This window comes from Vipera ursinii, assembly GCF_947247035.1.
Source record: "Vipera ursinii genome assembly, chromosome: Z".
NCBI classification, from domain to species: Eukaryota; Metazoa; Chordata; class Lepidosauria; order Squamata; family Viperidae; genus Vipera; species Vipera ursinii.
The window spans coordinates 27,334,190-27,360,703 of NC_139517.1; the positions used below are offsets into that span (position 1 = coordinate 27,334,190).

Here is a 26,514-nt window from a genome sequence, read left to right on the forward strand (position 1 = left end):
CTTCAGCCTCAGTGATTAAAATAAATGCAAGAGATAGCAGAATCTAAGTGGCACCCAGACATTTTTGAGCCCCTTCAAGTAAAAGATGCACTTTTGTGAAGATTTTTTTTTAAAAAAAAACAAGGTCAGCATGTTTGATTATGTAATTCAACATAGCCTCCTCTGACTCTCAGTGACTCACCTGGTCAATGAAGATAGCAGGGACTGAGTCTCAATTCTTTGGCAAGAACACCCCAAAGTTCAGGTAGCAATAAGAATCAGCAGGGGCCTTATTGCTAGGAAACCTGCACTGCAGATTTCACCATGGCCCAAGGTCATATGTAATGACATTTTTAACATGCAACAAAATACTTGCTGTTTAGGCATCATGTCAGGAGATTATGATGAGGATAGGCATCGCAAGGCAATGGAGCTCCTTCATGTGCTGTGTTCCAACACATGTGCTGCCCAGGAGCGTGAGAAGTGCCAGGAACTGACAGGACATGTGGGTCCCATCAACACAGGTGAGAATCTTGATGTATAATATCAACATATCTATAGAGGAAATCGGAATAGAATTATGAAAATTTATGGCCTAGGTCTAGTTCATGGGTCTTGTTGACATGTTGCTGGATTGAAGTAGCATAGACGTCTCAGTATTAAATTAATATTTTATATGAACAAGTAAATAACTAAAATATGCCTGTATGTTGTTTTATAGTTCTATGTGACAGAAAGATATTCTGATGAATCTTGTGGGATCATTTGAAAAATTGAACTACTTTTGCATTCTAATTCTTATCACATTTGCTACAATAAAAATCCTGAATGCTCTCTGGAGTCTTCTTGGGAAATGCTTTGAATCGAGCAGTTTAAATGTATTCACTCATGTTGTGCAGTGGAAAATATATTGAAGAACCATTATATAATTTGATTACATATATATTTATTGCAATTGTTACAGTATTTATTGAGAATTCTATATATGTGTCTGTGCCACTGAGCTTTAAATAGTCTTTAAATAGTTAGGATTTAATGGGAAATGTTTTTTCTATTCTTGGCTGTATCTGTGAAAATTTATTTAACCCTAAGAGATTTTTCTTAGGTACCAACAACACTAGGAAACTTGAGTATAAACAGTGAAAATATATATAATAGTAAGATAGAAGGAATGAATGTTGTGCATTTATTGAATGTAGATGACAAGTATATTTTGGTATGAAACTATAATATGGTTATGCTTATATTTAGTACTGATCCCAATGGACTGTAGAATTTATGGGGAGGGGGACTTATTTCCCTTCAGTAAAGTATTTTTTTACAGTTTCACACTTAATTAAGACTGGCTTTATAATTAGTGTCCAATTAAAAATCTCTGGAAAGGGGACCAAAAAATAAAGGGTGCATAACTTTTTATATGGATGCCACTTCCAGTGCTTGGCAGATCATGACACAGTCAGGTTGGTCCACTTCTAATGGGGGGATTGGGCAGAATTGGGGCTCAGGGACACTTTGATGGTACTACTCAAGAAAGAGTTGAGCTGTCATGTGTTCTGCCCACTGGCAATTGGTGCTGCTAGTCCAGAGTTCTAGGTTCTCTCCAACAGCCAGTAGAATGAGGATAACTCAACTAACCAAGATGACAGATGGCCACAGAAGACAACTTATCCCTGATATTTCATTATGGTATCTGCCTCTCCACTTTTCTCCTCTAGAGATCCTGGTTAGCCTTCTGTCTGTGATTGTGACTTTCTGCGGGATTGTGCTGCTGGGCGTCTCCCTTTTCGTCTCTTGGAAACTATGTTGGATCCCCTGGCGGGATAAAGGATCCTCATCACAAACCCAACGCAAGGAGCATCTCCTCCATGCCCATCTCCACCACTCGCCTTTTGGGGATCTCCTGGCTGAGCGGGTAGAATTGGGTCCCGAAATGCCTGAGAGATCATACCTTGATATGGATTCCTATCCCGAGGCCAACCTCAAAGTTAGCCAAACCTCCCCTGACCTCCCTGTGGAAAGTCAGACGGGTACCAAGGAAGGCAGCATTCCCAATGCCCACTCCCACCAGCAAGTAGCAAGCTTGGCACCCACTCCCAGGTGAGTTGTGAGGAGGGAGGTTTGCAGAATGAGAGCCCAAGCTGAATCTGTAGAGTTGATGTTTATACAGAGGACATACACTCTATCTGTCTAACATTAATAATTGTTGCCTGAGTATTCTTGTTTTTCTTTTCCTGCCCCATTTTTTTTCTTTTATGTAACATTTTTTTAAAATTGTAAGCATGAGGGCAGAAACTGCATGATCAGTAAGGTAAGAGCCTTTCAGTCAATATCTTTTAGCCCAGATTCCCAATCTATAAAATGAAAATATACTGCTCAAAAAAATAAAGGGAACACTTAAAAACACAATGTACTGTATTTAATAGTAGGATGTCTTATCTTGTGTTCCCTTTATTTTTTTGAGCAGTATATAAAGAACAATGAAAATAATGCATATTGTCAGATGATAGTCTGGGTCTCCTGACTGCAATACTAACATCATGAGACCCACACATAAATAATTGATTCATTATACCAGTGTTTCTCAACCTGTGCAATTTCAATATGCTTGGACTTCAACTCCCAGAATTTCCCAACCAACTGGCTGGAGATTTCTGAGAGTTGAACTCCAGACATCTTAAAGTTGCTAAAGCTGAGAAATACTATATTATATAGTATTCTGGAACACAGTGCTGCTTGAAAAGTTTTGGGTTGATTTTAACAGATACAGTTCTTTAAAAATTAAAATTTGGCTTCATAGATATGCTATATGGGTAAGTAGCCTGTTCACTTGTTCACTGCATTGAGCTTCCTAGATGCTTAGTGTTGGAGGTTTTTAATGGGACTTTGGGAAAAGAGAAAGCACAGTAACATAGGAGGCACACAATTGTAATATAACCCTATTGCTGGTTCATAAACAAAGGAAGAACTGATTATCTGCAAGTTAGATAATCAGTTCTTCTCAACTGAATCTGCATATCACAGTTCATGAGCTTTCTCCACTTATCTCCTGTTTCTTATCCATATTATAAGAAGTGAAAAATTAGTACTAATTAAAGATCTCATACTGAAACAGTTATATGCACATTTAATCAAATTATTAAATCAAGTGTATATCCAATTTTGGTTTTAAAGAATAAAAGGAAGGCAGATAATATGCATGTTACAGCAGGTGCCATCATGCTTTTGTATGCTTTTTTCAAGATTTCATCTGTAAAAATCTGTAAATCTGGTGCATCTTTTTATACGCTAAGAAAACAATAGATCCAGATTTAGCTACATTAAGAACATATCCTCTGAATACCATGGCATTGTGTATAATGTGTATAATGTAAATCTCATTGATTTTAATGAATTAACTGATTTGAATTTTAAATCAATTTAAGTTAATCTGTAGACCAAGAAGTATTTGTTACCCTTCTGAAAATTTAAAGCCAGGATGTTGACAGTTGTAACTCTATCCTGGACAGAGGGGTATTGATTTGTGGGGTGAATGTAATGGACTTGTGGTTATGTGTCTCTCTGGCTGTATTTTTTTTTACTGTTCCCTCCAGGTACAACACACTGCCACGTCCTGTGACCCAGCAATTGAGCAGCCCAGACACTGGAGTCCATGGTGGAGGAGGAGGAGAAGACAAGGTGGAACAAGTGACCAGCATTGGACAGATAAAACCTGAACTGTATAAACAGCGCTCAGGTGAGGCAGACTCCAAGAAAGGGGAGGCTCCAAGCTGTGGACAATTGAGCTTTGCCCTCCGCTATGCCTACGGCACGGAGCAGCTGGTGGTCAGGATACTCCGGGCTTTGGACCTACCTGCCAAAGATGCGAATGGATTCTCTGACCCCTATGTGAAAATGTACCTTCTGCCTGACCGTAAAAAGAAATACCAAACAAAGGTGCATCGCAAAACACTCAATCCTATTTTCAATGAGACCTTTAACTTCAACGTCCCCTTTGCTGAACTGCCCTCACGTAAACTTCATTTCAGTGTCTACGATTTTGACCGCTTCTCCCGTCATGATCTCATTGGCCAAGTCGTCCTGGACAACCTGCTGGAAATTGCTGAGCGGGACAATGACGCTCCCCTCTGGCGGGACATCATGGAAGCCAGTTCGGTAAGTGGAGCAGTTACAGGTAGTCCTTGACTTACAACCTTTCACTTGGCCACCAACCAAAGTTACAGTGGCACTGAAAACAGTGTCTTACAACCATTCCTTGTACTTTATAAATGTCACAACATCCCCATGATTATGTGATCCAAATTCAGGCCTCCGTATATTTATGATGGTTGCAGGGCCCTGGGGTCATGTGATGGTGACCTTCCCAGCCAGCTTTTAACAAGCAAAGTCAATGGGGGAAAGCTAGATTTGCTTAACAACTGCATGATTCATTTAACAACTGTGGTGGCTTGCTTAACAGCCATGGCAAGAAACGTCATAAAATCAGATGTAACTCATTTAACAACTCTCTTACTTAGCAACAGAAAGTCTGCTCACAGTTATGATTATAGGCTGATGACTTCCTATACTTGATTATGTGAGAAGTGATGTTCCCTTGAATGATGCATTCCAGGCTTTTGAGTTAAAAGGTAAACGTTGACCAATAATGCAAATTGCTCAAGTGATTAAATTCATTGTAATTGAATTAGTTACAAAATTCAGCAGCCTCATTTGGTTAATCAAGCTCTTCAATACTTCAATGCGGCATTTTAGCTTGGTGCACTTCATCAATTCAGTCAATCAATGCAGCTGCATTGCTCAGCTATTGTATATTCATGAATCAATAATAATAGTTGCCTCAAAAGGAAGGGGCAGGCAAGTTTTTTTTTTTGTAAACATTTCCACACTATGAAAGACAATTTTGCTCTTTGAGTGGGGAGAGCCCAGCTAGGCACACAAAAGAACACAGCTGTGCTCCATTGGTTGATATCCCTCCTGAGCACCGTTCAGACGGTGGTGGTCCCGTTGGAGTGAAGACAAAATGAGGAAGGGAGCATTGCCCTCATTTGCTTCATTTGCTACCACAGAAAACACTTTTAGTTACAGTTCAGTGTTACAAAGCTTAGGAAGAAGATACAATTATTTTTTAATTATAATAAAAGAAATAAAATGCCACTGAAGCAGCAGCTGACTGGGGCATGAAGAAGATTTTAATCCCTGCTAGTTTTTAGAATGATAAGCAGAAAGGGGTGGAGCTTTCTCTACATATTTAAAAAAGCTGTGATTAAGTTCACAATCCCCACCAACCACAAGGGGATATTACTTTTTTTAGCACAACTACTGCTAGGTTGAAATTATATTTTACACCACTTTCGGATTCATTATTAGGATAAGGTGACTATTAAACCAAGCCTTCAATTTTAAAAGGCTAATTTTTCCTGGCACCCAGTTTCCAATATTTTTTTTTTCTATTTTGTTTCTAATTCTCACAGAACTCAAAAACATGGGGCAAATGTTCAGGCACTATTCTGACCAGCTAAAGTGTTTAATCAATGAAAGCACCGTTCTGATTGGCAGATTATAAGTGGTATGTAAACTAGAGAGAGAAGAGCAGGAGAGATTTCCCATTAGTTAAACACAAAATTTGGTTTGTACTCCTGAAGTTGTCAATGGTTAGTGCCACAGACAACTTGGGAAACATTACTATTTTACTCCTGAAAAAGTACCGGGGATATCTTCAGGCTAGGAAATGTAGTAGAAAGGATTCTGAATCATTCTTCCATACATAAGCACTGTGTATTCATAAATATTGAGTTATGGACAAGATCAGGAGAGCAATATAATCTGCTGGACAAGACTTATAATGTACTTTCACTGTGAAACACAAACTCTGTAGAAATTTGGTATAACTGCAGCCTTATCATTGTTGCTAGGCACATAACAATAGCAGTAATGATCATTTGTAGGATGTGCAAGATTAGTTTTTTCTTTAATACTCTCCTAATTAGGGGAGCTTTCACAGCTCATGGGCTTCACTCTTGGCCTGCTCACCACCAGCTCTGTAGATAACAGTGTCTTCAAGATTCAGAAAGCTTCTCGACCCCATCACCTTGCTTTTTGCTTGCAAAAAAAAAAAAGGTTGAAAGGCACTCACATATCTCTTCTGTGCTCTGTCCTCAGAAATGTCCTGATTCCAAAATATAAGTGCAGGGAGGTTGTACAATGTTTTGGTTACTTAAAAATGTACACAGTATCTGAAGAATGGATGATATAAAAGGATTTGTGTGGGCAGAGGTGAAAAATGGGAAATGTCATGAACAAGGGAGGGGTTCCCTGAAGGGAATTGGTAAAACCAAAAGAGAATAGGGGAGGGGGGGTCCGTAGGTTTCTTACAGACATTGGGCTCTCCCTGTTCCCATTCTTCCGTCTCCCCATCCCTTCCCCTTGAGGTTTCTCAAAGAGCAACTCGTCTTGCTTTTCTTCTTCTCCCTCTTCATGCATATTTTTAGCTAGGCTCTTATTCATCAAGCTGGTGGTTAATTAGGGCAGTCAGGTGTGCAGTAGCCATTCCTCCCCATCCTGTCAGCAAATGTCCTTTCCTCACAACTTCAGATTTCTCTTTCCTTCTGTCATGTTCAACTATTGTCATGATAGCCAGTCCAAGTTTTTTTTTAACTGCCTTCTTTCTTTCCGCCTTTCTCCAAAAGCCTGAAGTATCTTCCTGGTTGAATATAGTTCTCACTGATTGTGTGATTTTTCCTGAGCTTTAGCAAATCAGCTGATTATAGGGTGGAGGAGAAAGCAGTGGAATAGAGGAAGGGAGGAAGACCAAATAAAGGTTCCCAATAGGATTAGGGAATAGAGAATTACCCTGGACCTTAGACAACTGAAGGAGGAGACCAATCTTCACCAACTTCTGGCTGGGGAACTTCTGGCTAAAGACCAGGAGATGGTTGCTATATTTGTTCAATAGCTAAAACACCATTACTCGCACACAAGAAAGAGCATCTGGTAGGCACAGGGAGGAAACTGAGGATGCAAATTGTGGCCCAACATATCTGGATGGGTGCCAGTCTGAGGAAGGCTGTTTTAACACCCAGTCTTGTTGAAGTTTCCTACGATTCTCATTTTGGAAATGGAATTATATTGCACAAGGGGTTTCTCTGTTCAAGATATGCCATTCCATTTGTTCTTTCATCTACCGTAATTGCCAATGTTGCTTGTTTTCCATCCTGCAAATCAGAGCATCCAATTCTTTAGAGACATGTGTGGCTTAATCTATTTCTTAGGGTTTCTCTCCCACCTACCCAACCTTTTGAAGTGTATCCTCCCTGTGCCTACCAGATGCTCCTCCTTCTGTGCGAGTGATGGCATTTTAGCCACATATGCAACAGTACTTCCGAATATTGCAGTGAGGGAGTATGGCATGCATTTGAGTATTTGAACTTTATAGGAATTGGACATTTTTAGAAGCTGGATATGAACTGATACACACACACACACACACACACACACACACACACACATATAGGGTAAGCAAGGCGGGTTGTATGACATGTGTGAGTTCCGGCACCTTTTTCTTTTACAAAAAAAGCACTCTGTGTGTGTGTGTGTGTGTGTGTGTGTGTGTGTGTGTGTATAATAATAGAGTCTCCCATCCCACCCCCATTTTTTGCATCTCCAGTGCTAGAGGTGCAGAGTTTGAGACTGTAGAGCCATATACTATGCTGAGAATTCTGATTGATTAGATTATATTGAAGCTACATCCAAATTTTGAAATCAGTGAGATTTAACTGGGAAATTATTTCAGTTTATTCAATTCATCACTAAATCTGTTTTTGGTTATTGTGAAGACAAAACACCCAACATTAGGCAGGGGTAATAGCTGAAAGAAGTAGTAAGTGCATTTATAAAGTATGCACTTATGAAGTAAACCATAGGGATTTTTTTTTCTCTCTCTCTCCCCAAGACATTGTTATCAGTGAACATCCAGTGCAGACAATGTTGGACATGTCACAGTTTATTCAGCTTGTCAACAACTTTGTCACTTATAATAAATAAGAACCATCTCCTCCCCCCCCCCCCCCGCACCCACAAGGATTTTTAAGAAGTGTTATGGCATAACAGTATTATGGTATCTATGCTTCTCCTAAGTGGGTTTTTGATGAAAGAGCTATAGTTCACTGGCAGAGCACTTGCTTTGCATACAAAATATTAATTGAACTTTGTCTGTTCCTACGTTAGGCTGGGAAAGATGAAGCCCTGCCCGAAGCCTCAGGAAAGCTGTTGTTTGTCACTTGTAAAGGAAAGACTTTGTGTCTTCCCTTTTGATTATTGTTCACCCCAATCAGGAAGCTAATACAGTCAGAGGTTTGTAATATTTATAGAGCTGCCATCCTTTTGGTGAGTATAGTATTATGGAGCTAATTCTTATGATGATGGAAGACTGACTTGTTTCAAGCACCTTCCTATATTCCTGTTTTTAAAAAGTATATTGAAACTTGCCAATTTTGTCAAATTAACGAGCAAAACCTGAGTTACTTTGAACAGCTTTTGGTGGATATTCTTTGCTTCCATTTTATATGTTTCCTATCATGAGTTACGGCTGATCTGATCCAGTGCATCTGTGCTTCTTAGGAGCATCTAAACTGCTTGTCAGGAATGGAATAGTGAAAGAAAGAAACTATATTTATCCATTTCCTGAGTCTCCACCTACCTGATGCCCTTCATGTGTTAATCTGAAATTCCTTTACTTGATAATGATATCACATAACCACCCACTCTTTGCAATCCTCTGCTGGTAAGAATTTCCATGAACATATATAAATATATATTTTATGGAAGTTATAAATTTCTCTCTAGGCTTGCTCAGGTTTGTTATCTTTGGTTTCAAGAAGGTACAGAATGTGGTTCCTGAATCCCAATTTTATCTTTATAACTATTCAATGGCCTAGACTGAGAGATAGCGACAGGTAATGAAATACTATGTCATATTAATTCATCAGATGGGCAAGGAGTTCACAGGCCCACACATCAAAAGGCAGCTTGCAATATTATTATTATTATTATTATTAATAATAATAATAATAATAATAATAATAATAATAATAATAATAATAATATTGTAAGGGACCCTGGAGGTCATCTACTCCAACCCCCTGCTCAGGCAGGAAACCCTATACCATTTCAGACAAAGGGCTGTCCAGTCTCTTCTTAAAAACTTCCAGTGTTGGAGCATTCACAGCTTCTGGAGGTAGGTGGTTCCACTGATTAACTGTTCTAATGTAGTCCTTCTCTCCTGAATGCCTCTTCTACAGCAAAAGGAAAGATAGAACAACCAATGAGAAAACAGGAGTATTAAAAGTAGAAGGTGTTCACTTGGATTTCCCCATATAAATCCATAAATGAGACAAGGCAATTGCCTAATCCAGACATGTCAAACACAAGGCCCGGGGGCCGGATCTGGCCCGCGAAGTGGTTTCATGCGGCCCACGAAGCCATCCTGGAAACAGTGAGGGAACGGCCCCCACTGCCCTGGCCCTGGCCCAGAGACCCTCCTTCTGCCAGAGACCCTCAGATCTGTCCCACTCCTGCCCAGGCCCCAATAGGCACCCTTGATGCGAACGATGTAGAGCTGGCCACGCCCACCCAGTAGGCCATACGCACTCTAGCCATGCCCACCCAGTAGGCCACGCCCACCCAGGCCATACCCACCCGGCCCCCTGAGGGCAACCGCAATGCTGATGCGGCCCTCAATGAAATTGAGTTTGACACCCCTGGCCTAATCAGTCTTTTCTGGAAATACCTTAAGTCATGACTTATATAAATGGAATAAATCATGGATGAATCATCAAAAGTGTTTTATATTAATCAGTGTCAGCTCACTTTCATATATCTAAATTTGTCAGGTCCAGAGGGTTGCTGTAGTTATGGACAATTGTATATCACAAGAGTAGAAGGGAGTGACATTTCAGTTCAGGAGGGGAGCAGAGGTTGTATAACGTTGAAGTGTGCCTCCAGTGACTTAACTACTTGATTATTATTGAAGCTCCGTCAGCTACCTAGTTAACAGGGAATCCATTGTAAAGCTATCTACAGCTTCTGCAGCCATAATTTTAGCACATTGTCTGAATCGAGTCATCACTTTAAATCTTTTTATAGGCCAGTTGTTTAGGCATAGCACAACAGGCAAACATAGACATTTTATGCTTTGTTAATTTGGAATTTGGTTTAGTTTGCTCAGAGTGATATAGGGGGATTGGCCTACTGGAATGACAGTCTTCCCCATGACTTAGGTGTCCAAATAGGAAGTCAAAAACTGACCATTCTAATTTGAGCCTCAGTGCACATGGTTTTACCTGACTTCAATCTGTGTCTCTTTACCAGTGTTTAGAGAAAGATGGCTGTTTTCTCATCTTGCTTCCTCTCCTTTTCCTCCTCCCAGATATATCTCCCTGCCTTTAAGCTAGCAATGGTCCATTCACACAGCGCCCTCCTGCTCTTAGCCTCACATTCCTCTGTAGGTTGGCCTGGATGAGGGCCAAGTGATACCCTTTGGGCCCCGATGGTTTAGGAGTGCTGCTGAGGAAAAGGAAGGGGAAGAAACAGAAGGAGAGAGATTAATTCATATTGATGAGGCTGCAAATGGGACTGAGCTGGTAAATGAGCATAAAATATTGAAAAGGAAGCAATGCCCTACTAGGCCACTGTGGGGAAGAGGAGGCAAAAATTCCTTTGCCTTCCCTTTCATCCTGAACTTTCATTAGGTATCCTTTCTTGGCCGAGCTTTCATTAGAGGTTCCGGGCTGAATTCCAGGGACTTGTCCATAGTATGATTTTGGAAATCCCAACTGGTAGGTTGCTTGTCCCACATTTTTGTTTTGGAATTGGCTGGTTCTTTTATGTCAAAGCTGCTGTTTCTTTAACACCAATGCCACAGGAATATCTTGATGTTCACATGGGGAGTAGTTTAATTTCTGACTCCTGGTGGTGAATTGCGTGCAGCATGCAGCATCAAGCACTGTGGTATAATACTTTCCTTCTATGCAGATTATAGTTTTGATTAAGATGACCTTAAAAAAAATCTGTGCTGTCATTGGAATGGTAAACTCACACCATTGTGGTTTTCTTCATTGAGGTGGGCTGTACTACCTCTAATTTCAATTTTTTTTCCTCCTCTCTCCATGCACCCAAACATCCTTTTTCCTCCTTACCTTCTTCCTCCAGAGGCCAGAAAGATGCTTAGACAGTATGTAGTTTTCTTTCAAAGTTTAATCATTTTTTGTTTTGGATTGTGGTTGTATTGATTTTTTTTCTTCCTGATGTTCTATATGTTCATTATTCTAAAGCAACCCACCTTGGGAAGGATTTGATCTGAAAGGCAATGTATCAATATTTTAAAAAGATAACAATTCCCTCTGTATTATTTATTAAGTTATCTGCAGATCGGCTATATAAGTGGACCCAGGTTGCCATGCTTAATGGGAGAGCACAAGAAACAAGGTGGATCTTCTCCAATCAAGAATCTGCCATATGCTTTGAATTCTTTGGTCCTCAGAACTCTTACCTAAAATGGAAGTTGAAATCAAAACATCTGGAGAACACTTAGTTAGGGGCAGGCTGTATCCAGTTTGGGAGAAAGATCAAAGCCTTGAATGAAGACATTGAAAATCTGACTCATTGAAAAATTGTCTCCGGTTTCACCCCTTCACTCTGCAACCTTTCTATTTTCCAAATGCAAGGTTCTTTCAGGTGTAATCTGTTGCCAATTATTGCCTGGAGCATCTACAGAAGGGTCGGATCCCAATTTCCCTCTCTCTTACATACACATTCACACACTATCCTTTCTCTCAAGAAGTTTGCTTTGGAGGGCAGCAGGAAAGAAACAGCAGCACTTATCAGAGGCCTGAATTGTTCCCCTGCCAAGGATTTTTCAGATTAAGCAAAGGGCACCTTAGGGTGTTTGGTGTCAACAGACCTGAGTACAGTGACTCAATGGCCTGATTCACCATAAGGCATCTTCCTATATTCCTGCAGGAGAAAACCTATCTTACTACAGTCATTGAGGGCTTTCCCAACTAAGCCTGCTCTGCTCATTAGAATTAGATGTTGTGGAGGAAAGGTGTGTACCTGTTAATATTTCAGAACAAGGAACATGGATCTAGTTAAGTCAATGTGCTTTGCATAGCGCAATGTGCTGCTCAATGCACATTCTTCTCTGAAACCCTAGAAAGGTAATCTTCATATAGCTGCAGCTAAACAAGACAGACAGGTAGTGATCATTTAAAATTTATTTTATTAAAATTACAGCAAGGAATTACATCAACAAAAGGGAAACTGTTTTGAGACTCACTATACCTACCAGGCAGTCATTTGGTTAAGTGCCCACAATGTGCTCCCTAAAATCAAGACATGTCTATAGATCAGAGATAGCACTGATAGTTAACCCATGTTAGCCTAGGTTACAAGTAATCTTTATGTCCTGCCTAGAGGCCTCAGGAGTTGTACCTGTTAGCACTGAGACATCACTGAAAAGGACAGGGCCAAATGTTCAGATCTTTTTTTAATTTGGGTAGGTTTGCGGATTATAAGGCACTATTCATCATACATGAACCTTAATAAGGTAACTGCTCTAGCATCCCAAATTTGTAGGCAAACCTGTGCACTGGTAATCTAACTTTTATTTTTATCAATTTTTATATATAATGGTTATTTCCCCATTATTTATGATGATGATGATGATGATTAGAATGTTTTTAAGCAAACATTTTCCTCCTATTCATACAAATAGCAACTTTGGCTATGAAACTCCAACTGAAAAATCAGAATTATTTTGCGACGATCATACTCACCAAGTGGGAGACAGGTGGTCCTTTCTTACCAACTGCCTTGTTTAGCAATTGTTCAAAGTTACAAACATTGAAAAAAAGCAACTTTGCAAATTAATCCTTGCATTTACAACCATCACAGTGTCCTGCAGTTATATGGTCACCTTCTGCAAGTTTCATAACCAACTACCAACAAGCAGAATTAATAGAGAATGTGGGAATGAAATGCAAGTCACAGTCACATGGTGTCCTGCTTAGCAACCACATTGATTCAGTTAATGACAGAGGCAGAAGTAATATTAGTCTGAGGCAGCCACATGCTTTTATTTTTTTGCTTAGTGACTATGGCACTTAGCGATGGAATTGCCGATTCCAATTGTGGTCACTAAGCAAGGACTGCATCTACGTGAAAGATGGAGAAAATTCCTTGACAGGGTAGTCAGTCCTTTGTATTAGATTTTTTTTAAAAAAAAGTGGGTATAAGTAGTCCTCAGCTTACAGCCTTTAATTTAGTGGCCATTCAAAGTTAGAACAGTACAACAGTACTTTGTGACTGTTTTTCACACTTACAACCATTACAGTATCTTCATGGTCACATTCAGATGCTTGGCAGCTGGTTCATATTATGACATTTGCAGTGTATTGGGGTCATGTGATTGCCTTTTGTGACCTTCTGACAAACAAAGTCAATGGGGAAGCCAGATTCATTTAACAATCATGTTACTAAACAATTGCAGTGATTCATTTAACAACTGTGACAAAATTTAAAGGTTGTAAAATGGGACAAACTCACTTAACAACTATGTTGCTAAGCAATGGAAATTTGGGCCCCCAATTGAGGTTGTTTACAGCCTGTAGACAACCTGTACACAGATTCTCCCTCCTAAATATTTTGACTTCCCACTTGTGACAGATGGCTTTAATACATTTTCCATTGAAAAGGTATGTTGGTGTGTATGTATTTAAGTGTTTGTGTGATGAGAATATGAGGAAATAGAAACTTAATGTGTAATAAGCATTTCTTATCAGTTAACAGTATTTCTTACCATTTAATGAGGGTATTGCTTTGTTTTTGGTTATGTTTATTTTCTATGGCATGTTTGTCTAGAAGTTGCTTGGTCGATATTGGGTTGTTGGTTTTTTTAGTTATATAAAGCTCCACAGATTTTAAAAGGGAAAGAAAACTATTTTAAACATTCAGATCCCTGAATGGTTTGAGTCTGACACTTTTTTCTCAGAGTTTTAAACTATGGAGAATCAGCATATTACAGTAGGGTTAGAGAGAGAACTTGTGGTTCCCAGATATTTTTAGATTCCTATAAATTTCACCCAGGAGGAATATTTATCAAGGATAGGCATTATAGTCCAATAGTATAGAAGACTATTTCTATGGCAATCAGAGATAGATAGATAGATAGATAGATAGATAGATAGATAGATAGATAGATAGATAGATAGATGATAGATAGATAGATGATAGATAGATAGATAGATATAGATATAGATGATATATAGATAGATATATATAGATATATAGATATGTGTGTGTGTGTGATATATATGTGCCTGTGTATGTATATACACACACACACATACATACATATATATATATATATATATATATATATATATATATATATATATATATATATATATATACATACATACATACATACATATACATACACACACATACATTGTGTGTGTGTGTGTGTGTGTGTGTGTGTGTGTGTGTGTATCACTGATTATCCTTTAAAACAGGGGTCTCCAACCTTGGCAACTTTTAAGTGGCTGGCCAAGGAATTCTGGGAGTTGAAGTCCACAAGTTTTAAAGTTGCCAAGGCTGGAGACCCCTACTTTAAAAGAAAAGGGTTCTAATTGATGGTCCAAATGAAGTGAGTGCTGAGAATAGTACCTGAGAATATTTTGGTAGGAAAAAAAATGTTCTTAAATCAGGTTGCCAGCCAAAAATGCACTCTTCCAGGAGCTTTGCAGAAGTGCCTAGTTACAGAACTCGTCACAGATCTCAAAATACAGATATGTAACTTGGTGCTGGCCAGGTGTTTGGGACTAAAATTTGAGCAAGGATGCCTGATGTAAAGGTGTTACAAAAGATATATCCAATACTGAGAAATATGTAAAGAGAAAGGAATATGAGATTGACACAGAGAGGCCAGATCTGCTACCAAAACAGTGAAGGGAAAACATGGCTTAAAACAGGGAGAAGGGATACATATGCTGCTCAGGCAGGCACCCTCCTAATTCACATGGATATAACAGGAGTGGGGAGGGAAAGCACAATGAAATGTGCAAGATTCTGTTATTATAGCCAATGTTGATAGCCTTCCTGTTTCTTGATTTGGTCTACATTTGGCTGACAAGAATAAAGGCAAGGAGGAGGGAGATACATTCAAAGTTGTAAGATTCTGTTACTGTAACCCTATAACGAAAGTTTTAAACATTCATTACTTTGCGCTCAAGTTTGATCTACCTTGAAGGACTGACATCAATCTTGCAACTCTGAAAGTGTCACCCCACCTTCTCTGCCTTTATTCTAAAGAGAACTAGGTAGAGTCATTGGGGGTCATTGCTTTTTCAAATTCAGTTCCTGATTTGGGATGAGATTTCTCTTACATGACTATTGCTTTGGCTGTGGCTTTTTCTCCTCCTCTTCAAGGTTATTCTCACAGCCCATTACACCCACTACTCTAATCTCATACCTGATTTAGCTGCTGTCAAAACTGAAAATAATACAATACGTTGAATGCTTGCCGGAAGACAGCAAATCAGTAGTATTTTTCTAAGACTTTTCTATAGGTGTGTGCGCATGAATGAAGTGGGCGTTTGTTTCAGCCCTCTTCCCGATATGAGATCTGCAACGCAAGATGTGGTCCAGGCACAGCTGGCAGAAAGCTATCCAGCCTCTAATTCAATACTTTCAGCGAAGGTTTTCTTTTTTCAACTAAGGACCTGAAACCATTCCATTTCTTTTCTCATCTTCTCATAGGAAAAAGCAGACCTTGGGGAGCTGAATTTTTCCCTCTGTTACCTCCCCACCGCGGGTCGTCTCACGGTTACCATTATCAAGGCTACCAACCTCAAAGCCATGGACCTGACTGGATTTTCTGGTGAGTGTATGTGATGTTTGGGTCATGACCAGCAGTTCCTGAAGCAAAACAGCTAGGCCATTGGCAGTGTCAAACTCAATTTCATTGAGGGCCGCATCAGCATTGCGGTTGCCCTCAGGGGGCTGGGTGGGTGTGGCCAGGGTGGGCATGGCCTATTGGGTGGGCGTGGCCTATTGGGTGGGCGTGGCCAGCTCTACATCATTCGCATCAAGGGTGCCTATGGGGGCCTGGGCAGGAGTGGGACAGATCTGAGGGTCTCTGGGCCAGGGCCCAGGCAGCGGGGGCCGTTCCCTCACTGTTTCCAGGATGGCTTCGTGGGCCGCATGAAACCACTTCGCCGGCCGGATCCGGCCCATGGGCCTTGTGTTTGACATGTCTGACTTAGAGGGTGGTTACCTAGGTGAAAAAGGACAGTAAAGTGAGGAAAGAAAGCTGAATATCAGAAGTGAAGTGCCGGAGGATTGTCAGTTAGGCAATCAGATTGTCAGTTAGGGTGGGCAGGAGAAGACAGAAGAAAAATTAGAATGTACTAGTATATGTCTATGGTTTGCTATAGATTAATAAAACATTCTGACTCCAGATTATTTTAAAAGTAGTAAAAAAAACTATAAAAATTGACTTCTCCCTGCTCTTTCCCCTTTTTTCTATCCTACGTCAGACTGTGCTAAAAAGGAACTTTTGGGGAGATGGAAGAATCCACTATGGGATATTATGTGAAAGGATTTGTGCAATGAAACAGTTTTTTTAGCTTTAATGTTCTTGGTTTTGGAAAATGCAGACAGCGTTTCTGAGCGGGAGCCTTAAGAGATGAATCTCACAGCCAGGGAGGGAGAGTTTAACTTTTTCTTACCTCTGTTACAGTCTGTCTGACTATCCCTGCTTTGAACCATGTTAAAAGCAAAATCACATTTTATATGACATGTCTTTGGGCCTCTGTTCTCTTGCTAAAACAAATTCATGAGTGGAGTATGCTTCTAAGGGTACATCTGTCACCTGAAGTCATTTTTTCTGCAGTTAGGTCTGGTTAGTTTATTTCAAGGTTTTGGTAGATTGGAATCCTGTTCTTAATAAATTTGGGGGTGGGATGGCAGCAGGAAATGAACGGCGGAGCTTCTGGGTGTGTTTTGATTTCACAGAAGCCTGTGTAGGGTTTAGCAAGGAGGGGATTCAAATGCAGGTAAGAATTTGAGGTCATCAGAAGTAAGAGCAGTGGCTGGAGGGACTGGCAATCTAGTGCCCTGCAGATCTTTGGGATGTATCTCCTAAACCTTAATCCTTGCCAGGCTGTTTGAAAGCTAAAATTCGAGACGTCTAGGGAGCATCAGGCTCCTTATCCCTGCTATCAGGAAAGGAGGCAGAATTTAAAACTAGAGCAGAGAAAGCAGCAAAGCGGATTACTGGGAAGGAAACAAGATGAGGGTAAGATGGGTCCTACTGTATTATGCTTCATTGCTATTACAAGGACATAGTTCAGCTTCAAATGAGCACATCTGTCAATTTTTGTTTTATTCAGCATCTCTTTTTTCACCATATTATGTTTGGCCTGTTTTCCCAGCAGTTTGTAAATGTTGTTGTCTATTTCTTCTAATAGTTTCTTATATGTGCTTTTCTTTGAATGTTTTTGCATATAGTCTTTTTTATGATACACTTTTCATAACACATGATTTTTATCTATGCACATTGTTCCTTAAACTCTGCTCTTTGCACATCTTTTAAAAATTGTAATCTGCATTCTGTGGGAGCTGTGGTTTATTTTTGGTTTGCTTGTACATTTGGGAGAGATGAACTCAATCAGTCTGCATAAACATTCAGATGGAATGAATTTTTCTACTGCCTCTAGTTAGGTATATACATCTCAGTGACAGTTGTCATGCTTGTGATATGGAGAATGCCTCTTAACAGAAAATGCCAAGTCAATTTTGATAAATTGATCCTTGTTGCTTATGATGCCAATCAGAGCCCAATCCTCTACGGAAGGAAAACAGGAAAGACTTGCAACTAACCAGGAGAGAGTGGGAATTTCTCAAAGTAAGCCCCCCTTTATGAATGTTGGTAGTGGAAAACTGAAAGGTAGATTCTATTCTACAGTGGTAAAACTCCCTATATAATCTGCAATTGCAGGTTAGGTTTGGTGGGCACATCCCAACCTATATCTATGCTACACCTTCTGCCAAAGAAAATGGCTGGCTGGTTTATATGATAGGTCTATTGTGGGGGCAGGGCCAGCCTCAAACATTTTGCTACCTGGTATTTTTCTGATTGCATGGAAAGTTTGTGAAATAGTAGGTCATTAGGAAAAAAGGTAATATATAGCCCAGCCTATTCCCTATAATGCTACTTTTCTATTTGTGGAAATTGTATCATAAAGAAAGGGATATTGAATTGTGATTCTCCTCCTTGCAAGTTCTGCCCTGCCATTCTCCTGCATATGGTTTTGGACCTTATGATACTTTATAGTGGACAGCATTTGTCCTCTGTAAGCACTTGCAGACAGTTCCCACAACTATAAAAACCTCATTCAGATGATATTAGAAAAGATTCCTGTCAGAGACCAATCAGGTAGTCTAAACTCCTTGTACTCAAAGGAATTAAAATTACAGGGATCAGAAATGGGGTGGGGCAGAACATTAAAGTCAGAGAGGCCACAAGTGATGGCATTTGATATAAATTTGGCTTGGCTGCTTTCCCCTCTAATCCTGGACCACCTTTCTCTACCTTTTGCCTGCATCTTTTTCAGATCCCTATGTTAAAGCATCCCTCATGTGTGAAGGGAGGCGCTTGAAGAAGCGTAAGACTTCCATCAAGAAAAACACTTTGAACCCCAGTTACAATGAGGCTCTTGTCTTTGACATTCCCCAGGACAGCATGGAGCATGTCAGCATTACCTTGGCAGTCATGGATTATGATTGGTAAGATATATCATATCCACCCAAATTCTGGTGAGTTAAACTGAAGAGGCATGATTTAAAGGGCTTGGGCTGGCTGGACATTTAGACTTCCTGTTCCCTTTGGGGAGAAGTCATTTCAGCCAGCGATGGCTCCGCACTCAGCAAATTCACTGCAGAATTTTGGGCACTACATGCAAGATGGAGACACAGATTAGGATGTCTTGAGGAGGTATATTGGCAACTCTTGCCTGCTGTGGATACTGTTGTACAATTTCATAGAACGGCTTGAATTTATCCACCCACCCAGATCACGAAAGCCTTGTTACAACACACAAAATCACATTGAAATGTCAGGGCATTCAGGTTATTTGATTTGGTACATCTTGTAAGTCAGATGCTGTGTTGCTAGTTCATGGGTTAGTGAAGAGTAGTGCAAAAAACGTCTTCCGGAATTATATTGCAACTTACTAGAGAAGGAGTTCATTTACTTTTTCTAATGAAGAGGATGAGTTGAGACCCAAGAACTAAGTTAGGAGAAAAATAAAACAGTGGGAGGAACTTACAGCCAAGATTGCTCCACATTCTCTGACAAATAGAAAGTTATGCCCTGATTACAATCATGGATTACCATCGTTACCCAATGTGGGCATCTTTCAGTTATATGGCTTTGAACCCTTGACATGACCTCATTGCCATAGTTATACTGGCCTGGAAATTCTGGGAATTTATATTCCCACCTCTGGAAGGTGGCAAGGAAATGAGCTATTGTCTGCCTGTTTTTATGAATGAATGCAACATACCGGTAATCAGTCCTCCCTATACTGGCAGGTGGGAGCTTGTGATCCAATACATATGAAAAGAAGCAGATTAGCAGGATAGGAGTACTTAGTATTTAAATCCACTAGTATTTTAATATGATACATGTACTTTTGATGCAGAAATAGATGCTAAAATGGAATACAACAACAAAGTTGGAAGGAACTTTGGAGGTCATCTAATCCAACCCCTTGCTCAGGCAGGAAACCCTATACCATTTCAGACAAATGGCTGTCCAGTCTCTTCTTTAAAAATTCCAGTGTTGGAGCATTCACAGCTTCTGGAGACAGGTTGTTCCACTGATTAATTGTTCTAACTGTCAGGAAATTTGTCCTTAGTTCTAGGTTGCTTCTCTCTTTGGTTAGTTTCCTTCTGTTGCTTCTTGTCCTGCCTTCAGGTGTTTTGGAGAATAGCTTGACTCCCTGTTCTTTGAGATATTAGAATACTGCTATCATGTCACCCTCACCCTTCTCTTCATTAAACTAGGCATACTCAATTCCAGCAACCGTTCCTTATATGTTTTAGCCTCCAGTCCCCTAATCATCTTTGTTGCTCTTCTCTGTACTCTTTCTAGAGTCTCAACATCTTTTTTACTTCGTGGTGACCAAAACTGGATGCAGTATTCCAAGTGTGGCCTTACCAAGGCATTGTAAAGTGGTATTAACACTTCATGTGATCTTGATTCTATCCCTCTGTTAATGCAGCCTAGCACTGTGTTGGCTTTTTTGGCAGCTGCAGCACACTGCTGGCTCATATTTAAGTGATTGTCCACTAGGACTCCGAGATCCCTCTCACAGTCACTACTATTGAGCAAGGTACCACCTATGACATAATAAGCTTCAAAAATTTTGGGAGGGGGGACTTAATATTTCAATGATTTGTTTGTCTCTGGGTCCCAATTGCAGCAGTTTTAAGTAAAGCATACAAATGATCCAGGAGCTCACAGTTGTGTCCCTGTCATGCCTTTGGCTAATACAAAAAAACTAATCAGATATGATTAATATTTGATGGGAGATCTGCAGAAAACCTAGGGCTATATGCTAGAGTAGAAATTTTTTAAAGAAGTCTAGAAAAAGGGAATTAAAAATTTTGGATCACGACATAGGCGATGAACTCAACTTAAGGGAGTCTTTAGGGATTTTTTATGCAAATCACATAACTGAGGTTGACATTTTCCTCCACCTCTGAAAGGCTGGCTCTGAACTAATCTCTTCCACAGCATTGGGCATAATGAAGTCATTGGCATGTGTCGAGTGGGCAATGATGCTGATGCACCTGGGAGAGATCATTGGGCTGAGATGCTGGCAAATCCACGTAAGCCCATTGAACATTGGCACCAGCTAGTAGAGGTGAGTGTGATACTGTGGGAACACCAGGTCTGTGTCCAACCAATTGCTTCACTGGAAAATAAAAACTAAACTAAAATGCCAGATCAGTAAGAAACAGGGGCAATAAACTAGTCGTTCTGAAAATTCTCTGTTAAGCACAAAGCTATTCTAACCTGCTGCCTGGGCACAGGATAGAGCAGTGTTTCTCAACCTTGACAACTTGAAGATTTGTGGACTTTAACTCCCAGAATTCCCCAGCCAGTCATTTTAAAGTTGCCAAAGCTGAGAAACACTGGAATAGAGGAAAATTCTCAGGGATGACTCACACCCTGGACGGTATCTTTTACTCTCCTACCAGGAGATACAGGAGTATAGCCAGCCATACCAACAGGCTGAAGAACAGCTTTTATCCATGGGCTGTCAGGCTTTTGAATGGGAAATAATTTTATAAACTTTATGTATGATTGACTTGCGAGGCCGGTGTGTTGTGCAGTTATTCACATGGTGTAATAAGATGGAGGGTTTGTGTCACTGTGAGTTGGGGGTGGGGGCATGAAGGGAGGCTCAGCCAATCTCAATGTATACATGGTTGTACTTTGACAATAAAGGTTCATTCACAAAGAAAAAAATGGGGGAACTTATGAAGTTGTAGGAGAGAATGAAAAACATGCTTCTCTCTCTCAATTATGACACTGCTCCACCCACATCTTGCTTAATTTCCATCCACCATTGTCATTTAGGACCTTCCTGGATTCCTTCCAAACAAATGTGGCCCTTGAAACAATAAAAGCTGCCCATTCCTATAAATAAGAATACAATAAATTATATGTGTATTCCTTTTATGACTTGTTTTTCACTCAGCTTTTATGGTAATGATGTAGCCCTAGACTGTTGGCTGAAAGTGTTGCGTCTCTTATGTATTCTAGTACTGCAGCGGTACAGTACCCTTCCAGGAACTTAGTAATGTATCCTGAATACAAAGCATGGTCCCTGAAGAATGCTGGAAGACTTGCTGATACAATGGAATAACATTCTGAAATAACTGAGAAACAAGGGGCTAAAAGCTTAAGAAAACTGTCAGGATTGTATAATGTCATAAGCTGAGACAGAATTTGGAGTTGGGATTTCTGGATCTTTTAGGGGAAGACACAGTTTTGGGGGGATGGGGCCAGTGGTGGGATTCAGCCGGTTTGCACCAGTTCAGCAGAACCGGTAGCTATTTTTTTGTTGCCCAGGCCCAGAATGGACTTCCAGAAATGGCATCCACACAGAGAACCAATTGTTCACATACCTGAATCCCACCACTGGATGGGGCCCAAGGTTGGACCATTTCTTCAAACCTGAGTCCGTAGCTCAGGGTGCCATGGCAGAGGCTGGAGAGTCTACTTATCCCTCTGATTTTTTTCTTCTCTTTGCTGCCTCTGATTTTTCAGGAGAAGACTTTGAACAGCTATATCAACAAGAATCCTCCAGCTCAAGATAAACCTAGCATCATAGTAGAAAGCGTTCATTCAGACTAAAGCAACCACCAGCAGCCCTTTGCCATCAGGGACTGTAAGTGTCTTAGGGAGATAGAAGTGATACCTACGCTTCTTCATCTGTGCCCCAGTTACTATATCACTCTTTTATAGGATTAATGCCAGACAGTTCATAAAGTAGATACTACGTGGGGCTTCCTGGATATGACCTTATTTAGGGGACACTTGGCCAGTGAGTATTGGATCATTGTATTGGATCCTTTATTGCAGTCTGATGGCAGTGCAGACCAAATAAGAAATTCCACAAAAAATACCTTTAGATTGGCTATAATAATATCTTGCTGGTCTGATTGTGCTTTCCCTCCTCCCTCTTTTATATTCATGTGTGAATTAGGGGAGTGTCTGTCTGAGACATTTTCATAATCACCCTTCCCCCCACCATCGTCTGGACTCAAGTAATGTTTCCCTCTTTATTGCTTTGGTAATGGATCTTCTCTTTCCCCATCAGCATCCTCTTTACTCTCTACTTATAGTCATCAACTTAAAACACAAAGAAGGGCGTTCAAAATTAATCAGTGTGCTTGAGTCCTACTAATGGGAGGAGATGTTCCTAAGATATTTTGGGTCCAACCCATTTATAGATAAGTACCATAATTTGAATTGTATCTGGAAATGAACTGTCACTTAGTGGTACTCTGTTAAAGCATTGATGTCACCCAACCAAATCAATTCAGCAAGCCTCATTTAGTAGCTAAATGGAGTTATTTTAGACCAATATTCAAACATTTTTTAAAAAGATAGCAATAGAAATGCAGTGGAGTAACATAACTGGTGGCTACTATTCAAATGAGATTGCCATTATTAGCCAAAGAAATAGAACATTTTTCCCCTTGTCTAAACTAGACTCCAGATATTCTAGACTGTGAGTAAACTAGACAGTGAATATGCAAACCTTTCCATTTCTAATCCCCAAAACAAATTTCACAACTCCATACTTTATGTGCTTTAGAGTTACGTGGCTGCATGATATCTGGCTGAGTTATTTTGAACCTTATCTTGAGATTCTAGAAGTAGTGTGAGCAACAAAGCAATTCCAGGGCCTAAACTCTGGGTTAGAGACATGCTGAATTCTTGTGACAATTCCAGGATTAATCCCCCAACTCAGTTTTGGACAAAGTCAGGAATTTTTAGTGATATAAAAACTGCTTTTAAAAGAGGAAGTGATAGATGGCCTTCATTCTTTTCTTTCAGGGTTCCAGCAATGTGCTCTCAGAACTTTCTGGAGTGTTAACGTTTCCTCAGATCCATCTGAAAGGAAGTGCCAATAGGAGATCATCTGAGGGAAGGACTGCAAGTTCCTGCTTCCCTCAATCCCCATCTTCCCCAGAAAGTTTGCTGCCTGATGCATTTTTCTTTTCAAAAGCCATAAGGGCAGCTACCAAGGAGCATTTTTCTTGTGGGAGGGATATATTGTATCTGGAGTTTTTTAAAAAAAAAAGACCCCCCTCCTAGCTTATATAAATGGGGGGTGGGATCTTTTTTTTAACATGCATGCTATTGGAGTCTTTGTTATGGAAAGAGTCAAGATGGTAAACTAGAAACATTACCTATTCTTGTGTTTTTCAAAATTGCTCATTGGACAGAAATTCAAGAGGTTCCCCTTCCCCATGGAGCTACTTAGTAGAGTTCTTCAGATTGTTAAACTTACAGTCTTATTCAGGAGGCATAATAGGGGACAGCCATGGCAGGCAACCATTCTTCTTTCTACATCCTATCCTGTGTATGGGCTTCAAATCTTCTCACAGCTGTGACTTTAGAGCCAGATGACTGTTAACCCTTACTCTCTTTGTTTTCTTTTCACAACAGATCTTTTGAAGGCATGAGGAATGTCTTTGTGGGTGCTTGGTCTGATGGGGTGGGGGCAGAGTTTCTGCATAGTACCAGAAAGCATGCAGGACCCATTACCTCAGTCTTCATGAACCTCCAGCCCAAGAATAGGAGGGAGGGAGAAGAAAAATGCCTTTCTTTCATCGTCACTCATCCTTGATAGACAACTCTGTAAGTGAGCCAGGAGGACTCCCTGTGGACATCCCTGCCAATTTGCCCTGTTAGGCCTCCTGCATCAAGAACCAACATGGAATTATCTTCCTACAGATTAACATCAGGCTTGTGACATCAAAGTGGCTCCATAATGGACTAAATTAAGGCCTACTTTCTAACCTAGGATTAGATTTGTCAACAGCCAATTCTGGACTCTTTCATATGTATGTGTAAATGTTTGGGGGTGAGATAATAGTGTGACTCCTTTCCTAAGTCTCATTACGTTTGCTGCTTCTGGCTTTGCATGGTCACCCTCCACTCAGTTTGAATGAGTGCTTTCCTGATTTAAGCTAGGACAGCCTCTTGGTCAGAGAATCAAGATGTCCTGGTTCTCGCCACCCAAGTCTCCACTGTGTTATTTCCTTATGTAGCCCCCCCCACCCCATTTGTTTTTAAATTTGGAATGTCTTTCTTTTTCTTGTTCTCACCCTAAGGTGCATCCATTTGTCATTTTGTCTTGGTCTCTGAAGCTCAGTCCTGTTTATGGTTGTTGTTTTTTGTTCTAACTGTGTGAAATAAAGGGAGGGGGGAGGGATAAAAGAGGAGAATTAGCCCTGCTTCCTAAACTTCTGTCGCCCTTTTTTGGAAAAGCCATATACTCTCCCAATTGCTTGGTTATAGATTTCTAGCATTAATGGGAGAGGGAGGGGGGCCGGAAGGTGATCTCTCTTCACAATAGTTTGGAACTTGAAGTTGCTGCTAAAACCATGACATCAATAAAACTGGAAGAAAAAAAAGTAACTCTGGAATTCAAGACTTTTGAACAAAGGTGGAGTATAGCAGTGTAGAGAAGAATTGAGCCTGTATTCAGCTTTCTACCAATAAGTTCTGATAAAAACAGAGATGTTTATGCTCTATTTCATCAGAAGAGAGAGAGATAAGCTCTTTAAAAGAGACTTGTATGATGATTTGTTATAGAGTAGGGCAACTTTCTGTGTCTCATCCCATCACCCCAGACAAGGGAAGCAAACTGATAAATTCTGCTGCCCCTGGCAGCCAAGATTCAAGCAATTTTATTACTATAGTTGTATCCCACCATTCCTCTTGCATATTAAAATAGCACATATAGTCCTCGATTTATAATCTTAATTGAGCCCAAAATTTCTGTTGCTAAGCAAGAAAGTTAAGTGAGTTTTGCCCCATTTTATGTTCTTTCTTGCCACAATTGTTAAGTGAATCACTGCAGTTGTTAGTAAAAATGGTTGTTAAGTGAATCTGGCTTCCCCATTGACTTTGCTTGTCAGAAGGTTGCAAAAGGTGATCACTCTGGGACAATGCAATTGTCATAAATACGAGTCAGTTGCCAAGCATCTGAATTTTTATCACATGATCATAGGGATGTTGCAATAGTCATAAGTGTGAAAACAGTCATAAGCCACTTTTTCCTGTGCCATTGTAACTTTGAACAGTCACTAAATGAACTGTTGTAAGTTGAGGACTATTTGTATTTGGGAGCTGAGGGAAATCACATTCTTAAATCTTCTAAGAAAGGTGCATTAAGAAAGTGACTGCTCTTAAGACACTCAATGAGCTCCTGGGGTTAAGACTGGGACCCCTGTTTCCATCCTAGTCTTATTCCATAATTACTTTGCCTCCAATTGACCTAACAAGACAGAACAGATGGGTTACCTCATGTTTTATATTGGAGTTTCTACCTAGGGCTGTCCAGATGGATTAGCATGGCTTGCCCATTCCCTCCCCTTGACAAATGTTCTGGGAGCACCAACGGTCTGCATGCCATTTTGCTTTGGACTACTCTAGATCCATAGTGCATTTATATTTTATACAAGAATACAAGCTCAAGGGACAAAATTTTGAACAAATGGTACATCAGGAGCTGCAGGAATAAAAATAATATTTGTAGAGCTTCAGAGAATTTGGGACAGTTCACTGGCTTCTAAATATTCCAGAACCACTTTTGCTTGAATCTTGTGACAAAAATATCCCTTGATCCAATCAGGGAGATGGGTCCTAACTTCCTGTCATGCTGTTTC

The 26,514-nt window shown here is 40.2% G+C and overlaps 1 protein-coding gene across 1 annotated transcript; it reads left to right on the forward strand.

Annotated features, from left to right (window-relative positions):
- Nucleotides 1-367: 367 nt before the first annotated feature.
- Nucleotides 368-22,462, forward strand: SYT3 (synaptotagmin 3; the record flags this gene model as incomplete). Its single annotated transcript, XM_083379111.1, has 7 exons — nt 368-503; nt 1,695-2,076; nt 3,570-4,131; nt 15,790-15,910; nt 18,648-18,819; nt 20,834-20,963; nt 22,376-22,462. The coding sequence occupies 7 exons, from the start codon at nt 368-370 to the stop codon at nt 22,460-22,462; spliced, it is 1,590 nt and encodes a 529-aa protein (XP_083235237.1).
- Nucleotides 22,463-26,514: the final 4,052 nt, after the last annotated feature.